The sequence below is a fragment of the Giraffa tippelskirchi genome, chromosome 1, assembly GCF_054371585.1.
Source record: "Giraffa tippelskirchi isolate mGirTip1 chromosome 1, T2T-mGirTip1v1.2.pri, whole genome shotgun sequence".
In the NCBI taxonomy this organism is placed as follows: Eukaryota; Metazoa; Chordata; class Mammalia; order Artiodactyla; family Giraffidae; genus Giraffa; species Giraffa tippelskirchi.
This window is the reverse complement of record NC_137275.1, coordinates 119,654,318-119,672,531: the sequence shown is the minus strand read 5'-3', so window position 1 is coordinate 119,672,531 and position 18,214 is coordinate 119,654,318. Positions and strand designations below refer to the sequence as shown.

The following is an 18,214-nucleotide window of genomic DNA, read 5'->3' as shown; positions in this document are numbered from 1 at the left end:
GTAGGTGATGGTTGGGGGGGCGACACACCCAGAGACCTTTGTGGCCTTCAGAGGACCCTCGAGTGTCCGCAGTCCACGGTGGGACTGTGTCGTACCTCCCACCCAATTCCCAAGTGTGGTCTGGCCCCGGGCCCTTGGGTAGAAGTCGAGGAGAGAAAGGAGTGGTTCCCTCAGGAGGAGGGGAGCCGGGAGGGAAGACAGGTGTGGCTCGGGGAGAGTCCAGATTTCCATCTCAGCACAGCACAGTTTTCCTTGCAAAACTGTCGACCAGAGCAGCGTGTGAACCCGAGCAGGCTGAGCCAGTGGTTGGCCTGGCCTCTCTGCAGACGTATGGGGTGTCCTGTCCTCGGAGGAGGGCTCTGTCTCCCGGGTTTAGGGACTCCTGCAGGTGAAGGCGCCACCCTCTTCCCAGAGACAAGACTGAGCAGACCCCGGGCGGTCCTGCAGTGCAGGCGGCTCACAGTCAAGGCGGGGCCGCACCGCCTCTCAGCAGGCCCCTCCTGAGTGAGCTCCTGGCACCAGCAGGCCCAAGTCTTAGTGCTCAGGGCCTGAGCATCTGTGCTGGGCCTTGTTCCGCCCAGAGTCTGGTGACATGCTCATCTCTGCTTTTGATGGGAGACACCAGTGCGGCTCAGCTCGGAGCTGTGGGTCTCAGGGCTTTCTGCTGCTGGTTGTCTGAGGCACCTTTAGAAGCGCTGAGAGCGGTGCAGAAAATGTTCCAGGTAGACGGGTGATTGTGATCCACGGACATGACGCGGGAGAGGGAGGTCAGAGCAGGCGCGGGCCGGAGGGGAGGTGCAGGTGCCAAGGAGAAAGCAGAGAAGGTGCAGGCCCCGCCCTAGGACCTGAGGGTGGGCTCCGAGGGGACCACGAACGCCCCAGCCCCAGACAGCTGATCCCGTCCTAGTCAGCTCCACACCCTCGCGTCAGCACTGCCTTCCCCCCATATGGGAGTTTTGCAGATGGTGGGCTGAGCCCTGAGTGGTTGCGGGGCAGCAGGCGGCCTGTTCCTGTTGGAGCCAGGAGGGCAGCGCCCTCCCGGGGGCCCTTTTCTCTGAAATTGCCGATTTTCCAAATTGACAGGCTCTGGCTTGACTGACAGAGTGAGCTCTCGTTCCTTCTAACAGCGCTCTTGTCTCCTGTGTGTTTCAGCCAACCCCACTTGGACAGCGCCCTGGACTTCAGGTTCCCTGTGGCGGATGGGCCGGCAGACTCCTCCGGCAGCGGGGCGGTGCTGCGGTGCCCCCAGAAAGGCCAGTTGGCCGCGCTGCGTGACGAGCCGTCCAAGGCAAGGACCCCCCCGCCCCCTGCCTGTCCCTGGTGGGCACCTTGTGAGGCACCTGCACCCTCACACTGCGGTCCTGAGATGGGTTTGGAACAAAGCGTTGATAGATCGCTTTATGTCTTCCCATTTTCCTTTTTCTGGCTAAGAGTTTACTTTGAAGACATGCTTTTTTTTTCTTAAAAGAACCAATTCTGATAACTTGTGGCCTACTGCGAGGCCCAGCATGGTACTAATTAGCACAGTTTTGAAATCGTCCTACGAGTAACTGGATACACATATCCATCATCTTATAGTGAGAAGAATTCTCATTGGAAGTTTAAGTGCCTTTATCTTTTTGCCTCATTCATGGCATGAATTTTTTCATACATGTCTGTGTTTGAGCTTCCATATTCAGTGAGCAGCTAGTTGGGGCCAGACATCGTCAGAAGGACTCCAGCAGTGAATTAAAACCCGTGTGCATTCTTGATCCACTGCGACGTAAGGAATCACTGCAAAGCTTAGTGATGTCCCAGTGAGCAGGTCACAGAGCACCGTTTCTGTGCATTGGTGCAGGTGGGCCTGGTTCAGGGCCTCCTGAGGGCACAGACATGGGAAGGCCCCCCAGGGCTGGATGGCAGGCTTTCAGACTCACCTGGCTGGTAGGGAGAGGCCCAGGTCCCTGCTGTGTGGACCTCTTCATGGCCTGGCTTTCCTCAGAACACCCTCTGAGAGCGAGAGCGCGGGATGTAGCCCGGGGCCTTTTGCGCCCCGGTCTCGGAAGCCGCACACCTTCAGTTCTGTTTGCGAGAGTGAGCTGCGAAGTCCTGCCTCGCTCAGGGGCTGAGCAGGAGTTGCCCCCTCTGCCTCTTGAAGGGAAGAGGATGGAAGAATTTGTGGACCCATTTTTAAACCCACGCAGCTGTCGGACAGCAATGAGCAGGGAAAGGAGACCAGAGTGCCCGAGTTGTCTGAGGAGGGGGGACGATCGTGTGTGAACAGGGTGGCCAGCGAGGTGACTCCAGGAGGGTGACCTTGAACAGAGACCCGGAGGCAGGAAGAGAAGTAGCCACTCGGAGATAGATCAAGGGTCCTGTCAACAAGTGGAGATAAGGGAGAGAGAGGGCCGCATCAGGGAGGACCCCGGGCTCAGGCCTGAGCAGCTCGAGGCCAGAGCCTGTTTCCTGAGCTGAGGAGGGCTGCCAGGGCAGGGAGCTAAGAGACGGGCCTCAGCCCTGTTGAGGTGGATGAGCCCATGGGGTGTCCAGGGGACCTGTGAGGTCAGCAGCTGAGTGTTCCGGCCTGCATCCAGGAGAGGCCTCACTCAGCTCAAGGTGGACTTGGGTCGTGGGCATACAGATGGTGTTTAAAGGCACAGACAAGGTAAAGTCACCAGGCAGGTGCCCGTGGAGAGATAGGGGGAGCAAGGGTAGAGCTGTGGGGTGCCCCGCATTCCAAGGTTGAGAAGGGGCGCAAGGGACTGACCCCAGGGAGGGCGGGGCCTGGTGCCCAGGGAGAGACATGCTTGGGGTGGGGGGAGGGCAAGGAGAGGAGGGGGCTTGGTAACATGGGTTCCTCAGAGTTCCCTGGGAGCTGCCCTGCGAGCGGGGCACACCGCCTGCTTGCAGAGAGCTGGAGACTGGGCGGGGAGGGGGACAGTAGAGGCCTCTCCCAGGGAGCTCTCAGAGACCCGCAGTGGGCGCTGCAGGGAGCCCTGGAGGAGGAATCTGCTGGTTCCCTTTGTGCGATTTTAATGTGAGAGAAGGGAGAGGACGTGCTGGCTGAGCTGATGGGGGTGAAGCCATATGCAGCTGGTTCGCTGGAGAGGAGCAGGAATGATGGCAGGTGGTCCTGGAGCCAGTGCAGGGGGTGGCCCAGCCCTGGGGAGGGGTCATGACGAAGACAGGGGCGAGGGCGCTGGCCACGGGGGACAGGGAGCCAGCAAGCCAGCACCTCAAGGCTGCCCCTTGGCTGCTTTGAGGTCATGTCTGGGAAAGAAGGCAGGACCTGGGTGAGAGTGGGCCGGGGGGAGATGTGCCAGAGAGAAGGGTGTGAGGTGTGAGAGTTGGAGGGCGGCTCGGAGCCCAGCAGGCCCTCTCCCGCACGTCTGTGATGACAGAGCCGCCTTGCGGTGTGAGGGGCCATCCCCCAGAACAGCCCGCGGGCCTGCGCCCCGGGAGGAGACCCGCGGGTGGCTGGCCCTCCCAGCCCTGCTGGCCCTGCTTGCGCCTGTCTGTGCATGTTCCGACCAGCCTGGAAAACGGAGGGCTGGGGACCTGCGAGGATGGCGCTCCTCGGTGAACTAGTACAAGTGGTGACCGCTGAGGTGGACCCAGAGGCTGCGGAGCTGAAGGATTTCTTTTTCTTATTTTCCTTCAGCCTGGCTGATGGAGGCACAGATGTATTGTTTTAATTTTCGGAGTTTGTCTCTGACTCCATCAGCCCACCCTTGCGAATAACCTCATAGGATTGCCTTCCATCCACGCTAAGACCTGAATGTCACCAGGCCATCTAGGAAGTGGATTCTCCTCCTGCCTGTTTCTTCAGTACTGCTCGCTTAAGAGATGGCAGTGTCTCATAAGCATGGCCCGTTTATCCACAGTTGGGGCTTCCATGTAAACTTGTGTTCAGTTCCTGATAGACTTGAGTTGCCCTGAATGTCGCTGACGAGACGTGGTCCTCTCGTGCCCAGGTGCAGACCCTGAAGGAAAAGGACTGGGAGCGCGCGCAGCAAGCCAGCGTGCCAGCCAACGTGGCCCAGGCGTTCGAGAGTGACGCAGACTTGTCTGACGGCGGGGGCGACAGGGCCACCCTCTTCAGCTCGGCCGCTCTGCTGTCGCCCAGCGGGCAGGGCGATGCCGAGACTCTGACTGTGATGCTTCAGGAGCAGCTGGACACCATCAACGAAGAGATCCGGTGGGTGAGCCCGAGCCCAGCTCCCCAGAAACTCGGCTTCTCTGAGGAGCTGTCTTCTCCTTAGAGAAGGCTGAGTGTTCCATAGTAAGAAAACTGACTTCAAGTCTGCTTCAAGAATTTTCCGTTCCGAGATTGCCCTTGATTATAGAGCTCAGTCAGCCAGGGCTGTGGGGGGGCGCTGTGGGGTGTCCCCCCACCAGCTCTGAGCCCCAAGGTGGGTGAGGTGCCATGACAGTGTCCCCTGCGGCCCGTGCACCCTCCAGCACTGAAGGTTCGCCCTCGTGTGTCCCTCGGAGCCTCCCACATTCTGGTGAAAAGCCGCCTGAAACAGAAAAGCTGGGGTTTTGGGGTGGCAAATTCCCACTCAGATCTGCATTTTCCTTTTGAACTTGATCCAGTGTGAAGATTGGCTTGTTGTACGACAGTGGTCCAAGGACATGTGTTTGAGTTCTTCTCAACTCATCAGTGTCTGTGAGATGTTTTCTGTAGACACCGTCTGGGCTGTTATAACAGTTTACAAACGGGATAGAATCCAAAGGCCCGCCTCATGGCGAGCAGGGGCCTTGGGTCTGGGTGCAGCCAGGTGGCTGGGGGCCCCGAGGCCAGCCTGGTGCCACACCCGCACAGCTCTGCCTCCTGTCCCTTGTCCACGTTCAGAGTGGCCGCAGGCCGGTGACCCTGCACAGGACCTGGCAGAGCTGCTGCTCAGATTGTTCTTGTCACGTCAGCCCAGGCCGAGGTGCCCGTTCCTGTCAGCCGAGTGCGGGGGGGCCGGGGGAAAGGCAGGGGTGAAGGGCACAACCAGCAAACGCAGGTGGTGCCGCCTGCACGTTTGACGCTGAGACAGACTGCTTTGTGGGCCGTGTTTGAGCACAGACAGCTCAGAAAGATTGTCTTTCCCCCTCCCCCAGGAAATACGGAACGGTTACATATTAATATGTTTATTTTTACAGCATGTTGTCAGGTAAAAGTGATTTTTCCTTAGGTAACATGTTGACTTGAGGTAAATGGTAAATTCTTTCCATCAACTTGTTATCAACAGTGAAAAACTTTCAGGATGTATAAGGAGAAGTGAAACTGGAGAGGTGACGACCTGCGAGAATCTTGTATTTTATTTTGAAAATCATGTTATATGCATAATCGAGTATTGAAACTGCTATATAAAATCATCCGCGAGACATTAGGGGAGAAGAGCAGTAACTGTGAATTCTAGGTTAATGCAGCACATTGACATGAGTCCAGAAACTCACACAAAGCTGGTGGAGAACTTCATCAAGTGATGCATTTGTACATATACAACCTAAAAAATAAAAAAATCAATTCAGCACTTCATCTGGTCTAGAGACTTGTGTTTAGAAACTCCAGCTTGTTCGTGGCTCACTGTTTTGATTGTACAGAGTTCCTGATTCCCAGTGGAATAGACTTGAGGCACTGCCGTGCATCTCTGCCCGGAGAGCAGGGAAGGTAAAGGTTGTCAACTTCAGGTTATCTCCTCACAGGGAGAGAGGCGCCACCCAGGCCCCGTCAGAATGTTAGAGTAAATCAGTCAAATCAAACGAGAATGATCAGGGGCCACTTTGTAAGACTCAAGGATAAGTTATTCTAAGTTTGAGAATATTGAAAAGAGGGAAAGTTGAACCTTTTTGCTGAGATGTTAATTGAGCAACTGTTCCTGGAATATGCTAATCGTGACACAGAATGCAAGCCCAAATTTGTTGTCCAGACACGTTCCTCTGCTGACAAAGGCAGGTGACGGGTTTTATTCTATTTTAGGTTGATCGAAGAAGAGAAGGAGAACACGGAGCAGCGGGCCCAGGAGACTGAGAGCAGGGTGGGCAGGGGGAGCTTAGGCAACCTTCGTCGTTGTAAATCCTCGAGCTCCCTCAACCTGTGTCCCGCCTCCTCGCTTGCCGGCTCCTGCCCGCCCAGCAGTGGGCGCTCCAAGCCCCGAAGGAGGCGGCACAGCTCGGCGCGGAAAGTAGACAAGCGGGACATCAAGACTCCGGTATGTGTCTGCCTCCTCCCTGCCACGTCCCTCCCCCAGCACACTGGCTTTCTTTTTTGTTGGTTTGTTTTTTGTTTTTTCTCTTTTTACCCAGAAGAAACTCAGGTACATTTGCTAAGATTTTTAAAAACTGCCTAGTCTTTAATCATTCCATACTCGCACAGCAACAAATTAGTCTTTATATTTGGACCACTGGCTTAGCACGTCATCATGAACTCAGCCAGAGCCTGCCTCTGTAACGCTGGGCCCGGCCTGTGCTGGACACAGCAGGTGCAGGGAAGTTTCTGTTCTCACGGAGCAGACAGCCTTGTGAAAGTAACCATAGGCAGCTCTCCTGGCGTGTGAGACCCGCGCAGCACATTTTTCACTAGGGATACCTGGCTGCAGGCTGCAGGCTGCAGGCTGCAGGGCATGCGGTGGGAACAAAACCAAGAATCTAAACTGGTCTGCTTGCTGCTGGACCTGGCTGCACGCTCAGGCCAGCTGTGGGTGTGAAACCAGGTTAAAAGCCTGGTGCCCCAGGGCCCCAGGGCCCCAGGGAAGAAGTTGGGCTTCCTCACTCTTCTGCGTCTAAAAATGGGATGACGACCTAGGGCTTTTGGTGACAGAGTGTGCAGCTCTGAAGCGCATGTTCCTGCTTTCTTCCATGTTTAGCTTAGGTTTCCTGAGCGCATTGCTGTTTACCCTGTGAAATCATGTCTACAACACTCTGCTTTGTAACTGCACTTGTATTATCACTTTTTTTGTTACCACCCATTTCATGTTAGCTGCATTGTTAGTCAGCATATAATTAAATTAACTGTGAATCATTTTAGCAGCATGTGAAGTGATAACTAGTCTATCTTGTGGTCTTTTGACACATTGGTTTTATAATTTGCATCACTGGCCAATTAGTTGATAGTGTGTATTCTTTGACGATTTCTCTGTGGTTTCATGCTTGATTTCTTTCCGAGTATTTGTAAAAGAACAGTTCTGTATGTTTTTTCTTGTTGTTGGAGTTCTCTGACGGTGTGTCTGCTTTCATCATTGGTTTTGATTTCCTGTCTCATCCTGTTGTCTGCTTCGTTGTCATCAATCCAGACCCCAGCTTCCCACAACCGCACCCCCCCGAGGCTGTAGTTTACCCATCCATCTCCCCTCCCCCGTCCTCCCACTTGCTCTGGTCATAGCAGTCTGGGGTCCACAGCGTGTGTCCCCTTAGTCGGGTTTCTGCTTTGTCTTCATGTCTCATTAAATGGTGTTTTTTCCCCATAGCACTAAGTTTGAATTATTGTATCACTGTGCAGTTACAAGCATAATGTAGATGGATGATACACTACAGAACCTGTGTAATTCATAACTGAGATTATGCTTACCTAAAGAAATGATCCTCTTATGTGTAGAATTAATGGACTTTTGACACAACATCCTTTCTGTGTTGGTGCTTGTATTTGAGACTGTAAATCTCATCAGCTTTTGCATGCTTAATGTCTCTACTAGACTCTTTTACAAAGTATCTTCTATGGTTCATAAAATGTGAAGACTCCACCTGCTGTTATGCTAGCTTTCATTCTTACATATTTTCATAGGGTACCTGCTTTAATGAATTTATTTTCAGAAGTTTGGAATCAAATTCTAGGTAACGATTTTACATTAATGTCCAACAGGTGGTTAGATTTGTTCAGTGTTACAATAGGTATTACGGCAACTTCCTCGTCAGTTAAATTACTATTTTAAAGTATAACATGTTTTTTTTTATTAAGAGAAACTAACTTATAGAGAGGTTTGGCTGAGAACAGACAACTGTTAAGGCCCTTTGTTGTACACAGTGCTGTGCTTTAACAAATCATGATGTTGTAATAGAATTGTATCTTCCTGAGGAATAATGTATAGTGTTTCTCTAGTAAATCTTGACTAGCTTATTTAACTAATGTGGTCAAACAAACTGTTCTGTTTCCAGTTACATGTTCTCTAAATCTACATCTCACTTATATGTTTGCCGTCATTTTTTCTTTACTGTCTTTGCCTGTACTGATTCTTGAATTTTTAGCTTCAAAGTCGCAATAAATCTGGTTTCTCTTCATTTCTTTGCATGCATCTATCAGTCTAGTGAGTTAAGGAAGCATCGTCGAAAGGTAAACTATTTAGTAATTTAGCATGCCTTTGTTTCTCTGTGAAGTATTAGAGTCCTTATCGTGTTAGTGAATGAACACTATGTGGTTACGTACTGGTGGATAATTGACATTTTAATGGAAGCAATGAAACTCACCCACCACTTAAAATATGCTGATGATGCAATCAATCCATCCTAAAGGAGATCAATCCTGGGTGTTCATTGGAAGGACTGATTTTGAAGCTGAAACTCCAATACTTTGGCCACCTCACGCGAAGAGTTGACTCATTGGAAAAGACCCTAATGCTGGGAAGGATTGGGGGCAGGAGGAGAAGGGGACAACAGAGGATGAGATGGCTGGATGGCATCACTGACTCGATGGACATGGGTTTGGGTGGACTCCGGGAGTTGGTGATGGACAGGGAGGCCTGGCGTGCTGCAATTCATGGGGTCGCAAAGAGTCAGACACGACTGAGCGACTGAACTGTACTGAACTGAACTGAACTGATGGTTCTGTTGGAAATAGGTCATTTGTTGGGACAATTGTAACAGTTTGCCTTTCTCCCACTTGTTTGCCTTCTAATCATCTCATGCTTATTTATAATAGACATAGTATTACTTATTATTTTTAAAATTTTCTTTACTTATTTTTTTGGCCATGCTGCACAGCTAATGGGATGTTAGTTCCCCAACCAGAGATCAGACCGGGGTGAAAGTAAAAGTGCCAAGTCCTCACCTCTGGACCACCATGGAATTTCCACGTAGTGTTTTCTTAAAAGAAATGACTGAATCAGAGCCATAGACATTAGATTTGGGGGAAGCCAATTTAATGACGGTGGGTAGCAGTGTGCAGGAGACTCTGTGTGCCAGGCACCGTGTCCAGTGCTTTCTGAGCCCGTCATCTAATCCCGCAGACACCCAGGTGAGGTCCAGGCTGCTGTTATCCCCATTCAGCAGATATGGACACTGAGGCTTAGAGAGGCCGGGCACCGTGCCCAGGCTCGCATACCCAGCGGTGCGGTGCAGACTGGTCTGATCAGAGCCTGGACACTTAACCGTGGTGCCGTCCATCCCGCTTTCCTCCAGAGGCCCTCCTGTCCATCACAGCATCCCTGATGGAGGGAGCCTCAGGAGGGAGGGAGCTGCCTCTCCCCTCGGGTCACTTGGATGAGCCCCTGTTGTTGGAGTCCAGTGGCCCGAGGGCTGGCCTTCCTTGTCCCTCTCCTGCTCCCAGCCCGCTGATGGAGCACTCCTGGGGCCTTCCCACAGGACTTGGGCAGCCGCGCTCCAGTTCAGGCAGCTCAGTGCCCAGGAACCCTTCTGCCGGGCACAGCAGATTAGCTCCGTCACCCTGAGGTTGGTGACCTGGGTGTGCCGCTTGCCCGCTTTGTGGCCTGCTTTGCCCTCCTGTTAATTGAGGACACGGTACTGCCCATCCGAGTCACGTGGGCACCCGTGGGGTGGGCTCCCATCCTGGCGGAGGGTCCCAGGCTGGGGACCCAGAGGCCTTTCTTAGGACAAGGCCCGGGGGAAGGGCCTGGCCGTGGTCCCTGACTTTGAGGCAGGTGTTTGTCTGCATTCAGTCCTAGTCAACCCAGGTGTGTCACTTCCCTGCTCTGTTCTTTGTTGTTTTCTGATTTTTATAAATGCTTCTTTTAACTTGAATTTGAGATTGATCCCTGTTCTGTTCCATGTGGATAATTTCTAGCTTTTGTAGCCTTCTGTTGTCTGAGGGTTGTTGTTAGAGATCAGGGGAGAGTGCACAGTTTATCCAGCTGCTGTTAAACGAGTTCAGCTGTATTTTGCACTAAGTCACTTTGTTGTCACCAAGCTCCTGTGGAGCTGCAGTGGATCAGTATTCTTTACAGAATCCCATTACAAAGGCACAGGTTAGTTGGTTAAAACAACGCACTCATTGTCTATAAAAATACTTTCCATGCATGCTTCCTAAAACCTCCCCTGGCTGAACCACATGCCCACATGTATAAGTGAGACCTGTCTGGACCCTGAAGGGGTTTATCTGTTCCCCACACTGTTGCCACCACTGTTCCTGTCCTCAGACCCAGGACCAGCGGAAAAGCTGGGAGTCCAGGAGAGATCATCTTTTTTTTTTTAATTAGCTTATTTTTTAATTGAAGGATAATTTCTTTACAGAATTTTGTTCTTTTCTGTCAAATCTCAGGGAAAATCAGCCATAGGTACACATATATCCCCTCCCTTTTGAACCTCCCTCCCATCTCCCTCCCCAACCCAGCCCTCTAGGTTGATAGAAGAGTATCTCTTAGTGAAGACTTCAGTTGAGTTCGGTCGCTCAGTCGTGTCCGAATCTTTGCAACCCCATGAATCGCAGCACGCCAGGCCTCCCTGTCCATGACCAGCTCCCGGAGTCCACCCAAACCCATGTCCATCGAGTCGATGATGCCATCCAGCCATCTCATCCTCTGTCGTCCCCTTCTCCTCCTGCCCTCAATCCTTCCCAGCATTAGGGTCTTTTCCAATGAGTCAACTCTTCCCATGAGGTGGCAAAAGTATTGGAGTTTCAGCGTCAACATCAGTCCTTCCAATGAACACCCAGGACTGATCGCCTTTAGGATAGACTGGTTGGATCTTCTTGCAGTCCAAGGGACTCTCAAGAGTCTTCTCCAACACCACAGCTCAAAAGCATCAATTCTTTGGCACTCAGCTTTCTTCACCGTCCAACTCTAACATGCATACATGACTACTGGGGAAACCATAGATGGACCTTTGTTGGCAAAGTAATGTCTCTGCATTTAAATATGCTATCTAGGTTGGTCATAACTTTCCTTCCAAGGAGTAAGCGTCTTTTAATTTCATGACTGCAATCACCATCTGCAGTGATTTTAGAGCCCCCAAAAGTAAAGTCTGACAGTGTTTCCACTGTTTCCCCATCTTTCTGCCATGAAGTGATGGGACCAGATGCCCTGATCTTAGTTTTTGGAATGTTGAGCTTGAAGCCAACTTTTTCACTCTCCTCTTTCACTTTCATCAAGAGGCTTTTTAGATCCTCTTCACTTTCTGCCGTAAGGGTGGTGTCATCTGCATATCTGAGGTTATTGATATTTCTCCCGGCAATCTTGATTCTAGCTTGTGCTTCCTCCAGCCCAGCGTTTCGCATGATGTCCTCTGCACGTAAGTTAAATAAGCAAGGTGACAGTATACAGCCTTGACGTACTCCTTTTCCTATTTGGAACCAGTCTGTTGATCCATGTCCAGTTCTAATTGTTGCTTCCGGACCTGCATACAGGTTTCTCAAGAGGCAGGTCACGGAGTCTGGTATCCCCATCTCTTTCAGAGTTTTCCACAGTTCATAGTGATCCACACAGTCAAAGGCTTTGGCATAGTCAATAAAGCAGAAAGAGATGTTTTTCTGGAACTCTATTGCTCTTTCGATGATCCAGTGGACGTTGGCAATTTGATCTGTGGTTCCTCTGCCTTTTCTAAAACCAGTTTAAACATCTGGAAGTTCACGGTTCACTTATTGCTAAAGCCTGGCTTGGAGAATTTTGAGCATTACTTTACTAGCATGTGAGATGAGTGCAATTGTGCGGTAGTTCGAGCATTCTTTGGCATTGCCTTTCTTTGGGATTGGAATGAAAACTGACCTTTTCAGTCCTGTGGCCACTGCTGAGTTTTCCAAATTTGCTGGCATGTTAAGTGCAGCACTTTCACAGCATCATCTTTGAGGATTTGAAATAGCTCAACTGGAATTCCATCACCTCCACTAGCTTTGTACCGATGCTTTCTAAGGCCCACTTGACTTCACATTCCAGGATGTCTGGCTCTAGGTGAGTGATCACATCATCGTGATTATCTGGGTCGTGAAGATCTTTTTTGTATAGTTCTTCTGTGTATTCTTGCCACCTCTTCTTAATATCTTCTGCTTCTGTGAAGTCCATACCATTTCTGTCCTTTATCGAGCCCATCTTTGCATGCAGTGTTTCCTTGGTATCTCTAATTTTCTTGAAGAGATCTCTAGTCTTTCCCATTCTGTTGTTTTCCTCTATTTCTTTGCATTGATCGCTGAGCAAGGCTTTCTTATCTCTCCTTGCTATTCTTTGGAACTCTGCATTGAGATGGGAATATCTTTACTTTTCTCCTTTGCTTTTCTCTTCCCTTCTTTTCACAGCTATTTGTTAAGGCCTCCTCAGACAACCATTTTGCTTTTTTGCATTTCTTTTCCACGGGGATGGTCTTAATCCCTGTCTCCTGTACAGTGTCGTGAACCTCCATCTGGCACTCTATGAGGTCTAGTCCCTTAAATCTATTTCTCCCTTCCACTGTATAATCATAAGGGATTTGATTTAGGTCATACCTGAATGGTCTAGTGGTTTTGCCTACTTTCTTCAATTGAAGTCTGAATTTGGCAATAAGGAGCTCACGATCTGAGCCAAAGTCAGCTCCCGGTCTTGTTTTTGCTGACTGTATAGAGCTTCTCCATCTTTGGCTGCAAAGAATATAATCAGTCTGATTTCGATGTTGACCATCTGGTGATGTCCATGTGTAGAGTCTTCTCTTGTGTTGTTGGAAGAGGGTGTTTGCTATGCCCAGTGCGTTCTCTTGGCAAAACTCTATTAGCCTTTGCCCTGTTTCATTCTGTACTCCAAGGCCAAATTTGCCTGTTATTCCAGGTGTTTCCTGACTTGCTACTTTTGCATTCCAGTCCCCTATAATGAAAAGGACATCTTTTTTGGGTGTTAGTTCTAAAAGGTCTTGTAGGTCTTCATAGAACTGTTCAACTTCAGCTGCTTCAGCGTTACTGGTTGGGGCCTAGGCTTGGATTACCGTGATATTGAATGGTTTGCCTTGGAAACGAACAGAGATCATTCTGTCATTTTTGAGATTGCATCCAAGGACTGCATTTCGGGCTCTTTTGTTGACCATGATGGCTACTCCATTTCTTCTAAGGGATTCCTGCCCACAGTAGTAGATATAATAGTCATCTATTATAATAGTGATAATAGTGATCTATCTATAATAGTCATCATTGGAGTTAAATTCACCCATTCCAGTCCATCTTAGTTCGCTGATTCCTAGAATGTCGACGTTCACTCTTGCCATCTCCTGTTTGACCACTCCCAATTTGCCTTGATTCGTGGACCTAACATTCCAGGTTCCTATGAAATATTGCTTTGTGTAGCATGGGACCTTGCTTCTATCACCAGTCACATCCACAACTGGGTATTGTTTTTGCTTTGGCTCCATCCCTTCATTCTTTCTGGAGTTATTTCGCCACTGATCCGCAGTACAATATTGGGCAGCTACCGACCTTGGGAGTTCATCTTTCAGTGTCCTATCTTTTTGCCTTTTCATACTGTTCATGGGGTTCTCAAGGCAAGAATACGGAAGTGGTTTGCCATTCCCTTCTCCAATGGACCACATTCTGTCAGACCTCTCCACCATCACCTGTCCATCTTGGGTGGCCCCACACGGCATGGCCTAGTTTCATTGAGTTAGACAAGGCTGTGGTCCGTGTAATCAGATTGGCTAGTTTTCTGTGATTATGGTTTCAGTGTGTCTGCCCTCTGATGGCCTCTCACAACACCTACCGTCTTACTTGGGTTTCTCTTACCTTGGACGTGGGGTATGAAGACTTAGGGGTGCTTTATGTAAACCACAGTGAGCAAATTACACTCAAGCTGCGTGTAAGCACTTCAGTGTGAGCCCTCAGTCTATATGTTACTGAGAAATACAAGCCAGACACATGGTGTTCGCATGGAGGGGTTAGGTACCTTTTCTTTGTTTCATTTGTTGTCATAGGTTCCGGTAACCTGCGTCATCACTAAAACTGATCTTGGGTGGTGGTACAATCTGTTTCCTTTTCTCCTTCAAATAGAAAGGTCTGGATGGGTTTGCTGAGAGCTTTCTTATTCTTGCTAGTGGTGCTTCTGAGCAGCATCTGGCGATGAGCACAGTCCTCGTCAGGGCAGTTCATGCCATGCAGGGATCACGGTGCCGGCATCACTCTGCCGTCCTGCCCGGTGGGGCCATCTGGTCGCTGGATTCCAGGGAGGGCGGAGCCCGGCTGCAGGGAGGCTCCCGTCCTGGGTCTCTGCACTCAGTCGGGGGCTCTCGCTGCCCCACCACCCCGCTTCTCTTGAACAAGACAGTCCTTTAAGATGGCATTAAGCTAGAACAAGGCTTTTTTTGGACTTGGCAGAAAGCATAGCTAATAGATTTTCAAATAAGTTTCTGGTTATAATGTAAAGCCTGTGGATTGCCTTTTTCGACAAAGTCTGTTGTCACTCAGTTTTACGCTTACCTCACTCCCTCAGCTGCCAGCTTTACCAGAAGAGGTACTAGATGACAAAACGACCATCAGATGTGAAACCTCGACCCCCCCCTCGCCGCAGTCCCTTCGGCTGGACCGGCTGCACACGGGGGCGCGGCACGCAGCCAGCCACGAGGACATCAGGGACGCCCGCAGGTAAGGGGCCTGGGCGCCTCGTTGTCAGTTTCAGGAGCCCTGCGCCTCTTGTCTTGAAAGAGTTGGAAGGATGATTTTAAAGGAATCCCACTGGATTAGGTGCCTATGCTTAGTGGTGAACTTCAGGTGCTGGGGGAGAAGAGCTCAGGGACCTCAGTGATTTTAGAAAACGTCCGTCTCTACGGATTGACTCCCGTGGGAGGTTTCTTCCTGCTCTTGCTAGAGGTCTGCCCAGCCCCGGGCGCGTTCCTGACGGTGACGGCCCCATGCCTCTCGGATTTGCTCTTGAGGGTTCCTCCGTTTTCCTCAAGGGTCTCCTCTCAGGAGGCTGTCTGTCCCCTCCTGTGACTGACACTGTCCTCATTCAGACCACCACCTGCTGACCTCCCGTCCTGAGGCAGGCAGCACTCGATGGAGGGCACGTGTGGTCACCTGACCAGCAGCCCTGCACGGTGACAGTCACTCTCCTGCCGCGGCCGGGGACGGTCACCCTGCGGGAGGCGGAGGGAACTGCCCAGAGCGAGGGAGCTCGCCTTCTCTGGGAGCGTCGTCACCTGCCGATCGGCGACCCTGAGGGAGGGTCGGAGCGCCCTCTGCACCAGCTGGTCTGGAGTGAAGCCCTCCTCGGGGGAGAGCTTGAGTCAGCGAATCTTAGCTTCCCAGGGTGGTTGTCTGTGGCCGGGAGCTGGCATTGCTCGTGTGGAGTGTGGTTGGTGAAGGAGACTCCACTGTCTGCTGTGAGGTTGAGGCGCGGTTGGTGCTGGGTGGCCGGTTCTATCAGTAAGTAGGTCTTGTGGACGGGTGTGTGTTTGCACGAGGGCGCCGGTTCAAGGCCGTTTTCTCTCCCCAAAGGTCAACAGGCTCTCAGGACGGCCCTGGGAGCAACCCCAGCAGCAGCACCAGCAGCCAGGCCTCTCTGCACAAAGCCCCAAAGAAGGGCATCAAGTCCTCCATCAGCCGCCTGTTTCGGAAGAAGGGAAAGGGCCAGCCTGGACTCCCCGGCAAGGAGGCGTCAGGACCAGGTGGGTGATTAACCGCTCAGAGGGAGGAGGGCCTGCAGGCGTGTCCCTTCTGTGTCTCCCCCGTCGTCCCCACGAGGCTCCTGTCACTCACGCTGGGTGTCCTCCTGGGAGCAAGAGCGGAGGAGACGTCTGTCTTCTCGGCGGGTCCAAGATGATTGGATGAGTTAATGAGTGGATGGGTGGATGGATGGATGAACAGAATGCTGGCTGGATGGGTGGATGGAATTCGTGAGTGGATGGATGGATGAACAGATGGCTGGCTAGATGGGTGGATGAATGGAGCATGGAATGAATAAAGCAGATGTTTACACTCCAATGCTAGAAACATACTCTACAAAACTGATTGAGTAGGAGCTGGGCAATGATTGTTTTCTCCAGAACAGTGACAAGTGTTTGGAAACTGCCCAAGTGCTCATCAGTGAGGGCTGAGGTACCATCTGTAGACACCCTACAAGGAACAGCCCTCCTCCTCCTTCCTGCCACCTCCCCCATCCCCAGGAGCTCATCAGGGGTTCTGCCCATGCCCCCCACCCCACCCCACAGCCACGCAGGGCCTCCTGGGGTCTCCTCATCACGCAGTGTTATCATCAGCCCCCCATCGCGCTCTGCTTCATCTCCTTGAAGACAGAGTATGTTCCTGCCTCTTCAGCCAGAAATTGGTTGAGTGTCTTGTTTGTGCTGGGTGTGGGATTTACAGGGGTAAGTAAAAGAGATGTGGTCTCTAGCACAGTTAAGTGACAAGAGAGAAAAAGGAGCAGATTATTAAAAGCTATCCCTATTATTAATAAATACACCGCTGAGATGGATGGTGCATTGATTATATACCAGATGCTGTGTGTGCCCCTTCCCAAGCAGGTGCTGCCACCTCCCGATTTACAGAGGAGGACACAGTGATGCTCACACGGTTAGGGAGTGGTGAAGGCAGGTTCACACCCACACAGTGGGACCGTGCACTTTGCCGAGCTCCAGCCACCTCTCTGGTGGATGCAACAGGAATAAGATGGTTCTGTGGCATCACTGATTCGATGGACATGACTTTGAGCAAACTCCAGGACATCGTGAAGGACAGGAAAGCCTGGAGTGCTGCAGTCCACGGAGTGGCAAAGAGTCGGACACGAGTGAGCGACTGAATTAAAACCTGAGTGTGTGCGAAAGTGCTTCAGTTGTGTCCGACTCTTTGTGACCCCAGGAACTGTAGCCCACTAGCTCCTCTGTCCATGGGATTCTCGAGGCAAGAATACTGGAGTGGGTTGCCATGCCCTCCTCCAGGGCATCTTCTTGACCCAGGGATCTAACCCACGTCTCTCGTTATCTCTTGCATTGGCAGGCAGGATTTTTACCACTAGCGCCACCTGGAAGGCTCCAGTGAGCGCTGACAACTAGGAAATGCAGAAAATAAGGGCTGCTCATAAGTTAAACTGGCAGAGCAGCAAGCACAGGTCGTAAAGAGAAAAACACAAGATGACCGACCACAGTGCCGACAGAAACCAACAGGGATGCGTTCACCCACATAAAGATAATATCTGTGCCATTCGGAAGAGGAGCCCGTCAGCCCTTGGAGGGACAGTTGGAACTGGAATGAAAACAGGCCATGGTCAGCAGTGCCCACCCACACGGCACAAGTGGGGTGGTGTCCCTCACCAGGCTTCCTGCGTCCCCACAGCTGCTGGCGGTAACATCTCTTGAGTGCTGAGGCTGGGCAACGTCCCCGAGTGAGCTAAGGCATCGCTGCTCTCCTTCCAGGGCTGCTGTGGGGCCCTCTGTGGGCAGCCACCCTCAGCCCCTGCCCTGCCACCCACTGGGGCCCGGCTGTCCCCTTGCGATCCTTTTAGCCCTTGTGCTTGTGTGTTCCCAGCCCTCTGCCACGCCAGACTGGGACGCGACTCAGGACTTGGGCTTGAGATACCAAGGAGACCGTGAATCTGGAAGGACACAGCCCTGGGGCCCTCGCGTGACCACGTGTGAAGGCAGGAGAGCAAAGCCCCCACAGGGAGGAAGCAGAGCTGGGGAGCGTGCCCACACCCACCACTGCTTCTGGCACAAGTGCCTCTTCTTTGCCTCTCCTGGGCCTGCAACAGACCCCAGCTGCTGCTGCCCCACAGGTCATTCCTAAAGATGCACCGCCTGCAAGAGCTATTGTTCGTGCTGCTCTGGGGCTGCCTGAGTGTGCTCAGGAGCATCTGACAGGTGGGGGCCTGCTACTGGGGCAAGGGTCTGATGCCGGGGGAGGGTCTGATGCTGTGGGCAGGACTGATGCTAGGCTAGGGTCTGATGATGGGGGCGGTGCTGGCGCTGCAGGATGGTCTGATGGTGAGGGAAGGCCTGATGCTGGACTAGGGCCTGATGCTGGGTAGGGCCTAATATTTTCTCTATGGTATTCATGAATTTTTCACTAATTAAAAACTCTGTAATAAAATATCTTAGGGTCTATATAACAAGTATTAACAGATTAAAGATTGCATTGAGTTCAAAA

At 51.5% G+C, this 18,214-nt stretch overlaps 1 protein-coding gene across 3 annotated transcripts in view; it reads left to right on the top strand.

Moving 5' to 3' along the window:
• Window positions 1-18,214, top strand: part of LOC145507275 (liprin-alpha-1-like) — a 26,986-nt gene extending 8,772 nt beyond the window's left edge. For 2 of the 3 annotated variants that reach the window (XM_081493506.1, XM_081493497.1), the window contains exons 7-12: window positions 1,153-1,288; window positions 3,954-4,177; window positions 5,951-6,182; window positions 14,568-14,719; window positions 15,572-15,741; window positions 17,069-18,214. In XM_081493506.1, the coding sequence (XP_081349632.1) occupies window positions 1,153-1,288; window positions 3,954-4,177; window positions 5,951-6,182; window positions 14,568-14,719; window positions 15,572-15,741; window positions 17,069-17,124 (970 nt within the window). In that variant the 3' untranslated portion in view covers window positions 17,125-18,214. Of the gene's footprint in view, window positions 1-1,152; window positions 1,289-3,953; window positions 4,178-5,950; window positions 6,183-14,567; window positions 14,720-15,571; window positions 15,746-17,068 lie in introns of all 3 variants that reach the window. The other variant, XM_081493514.1, reaches the window with a different exon arrangement.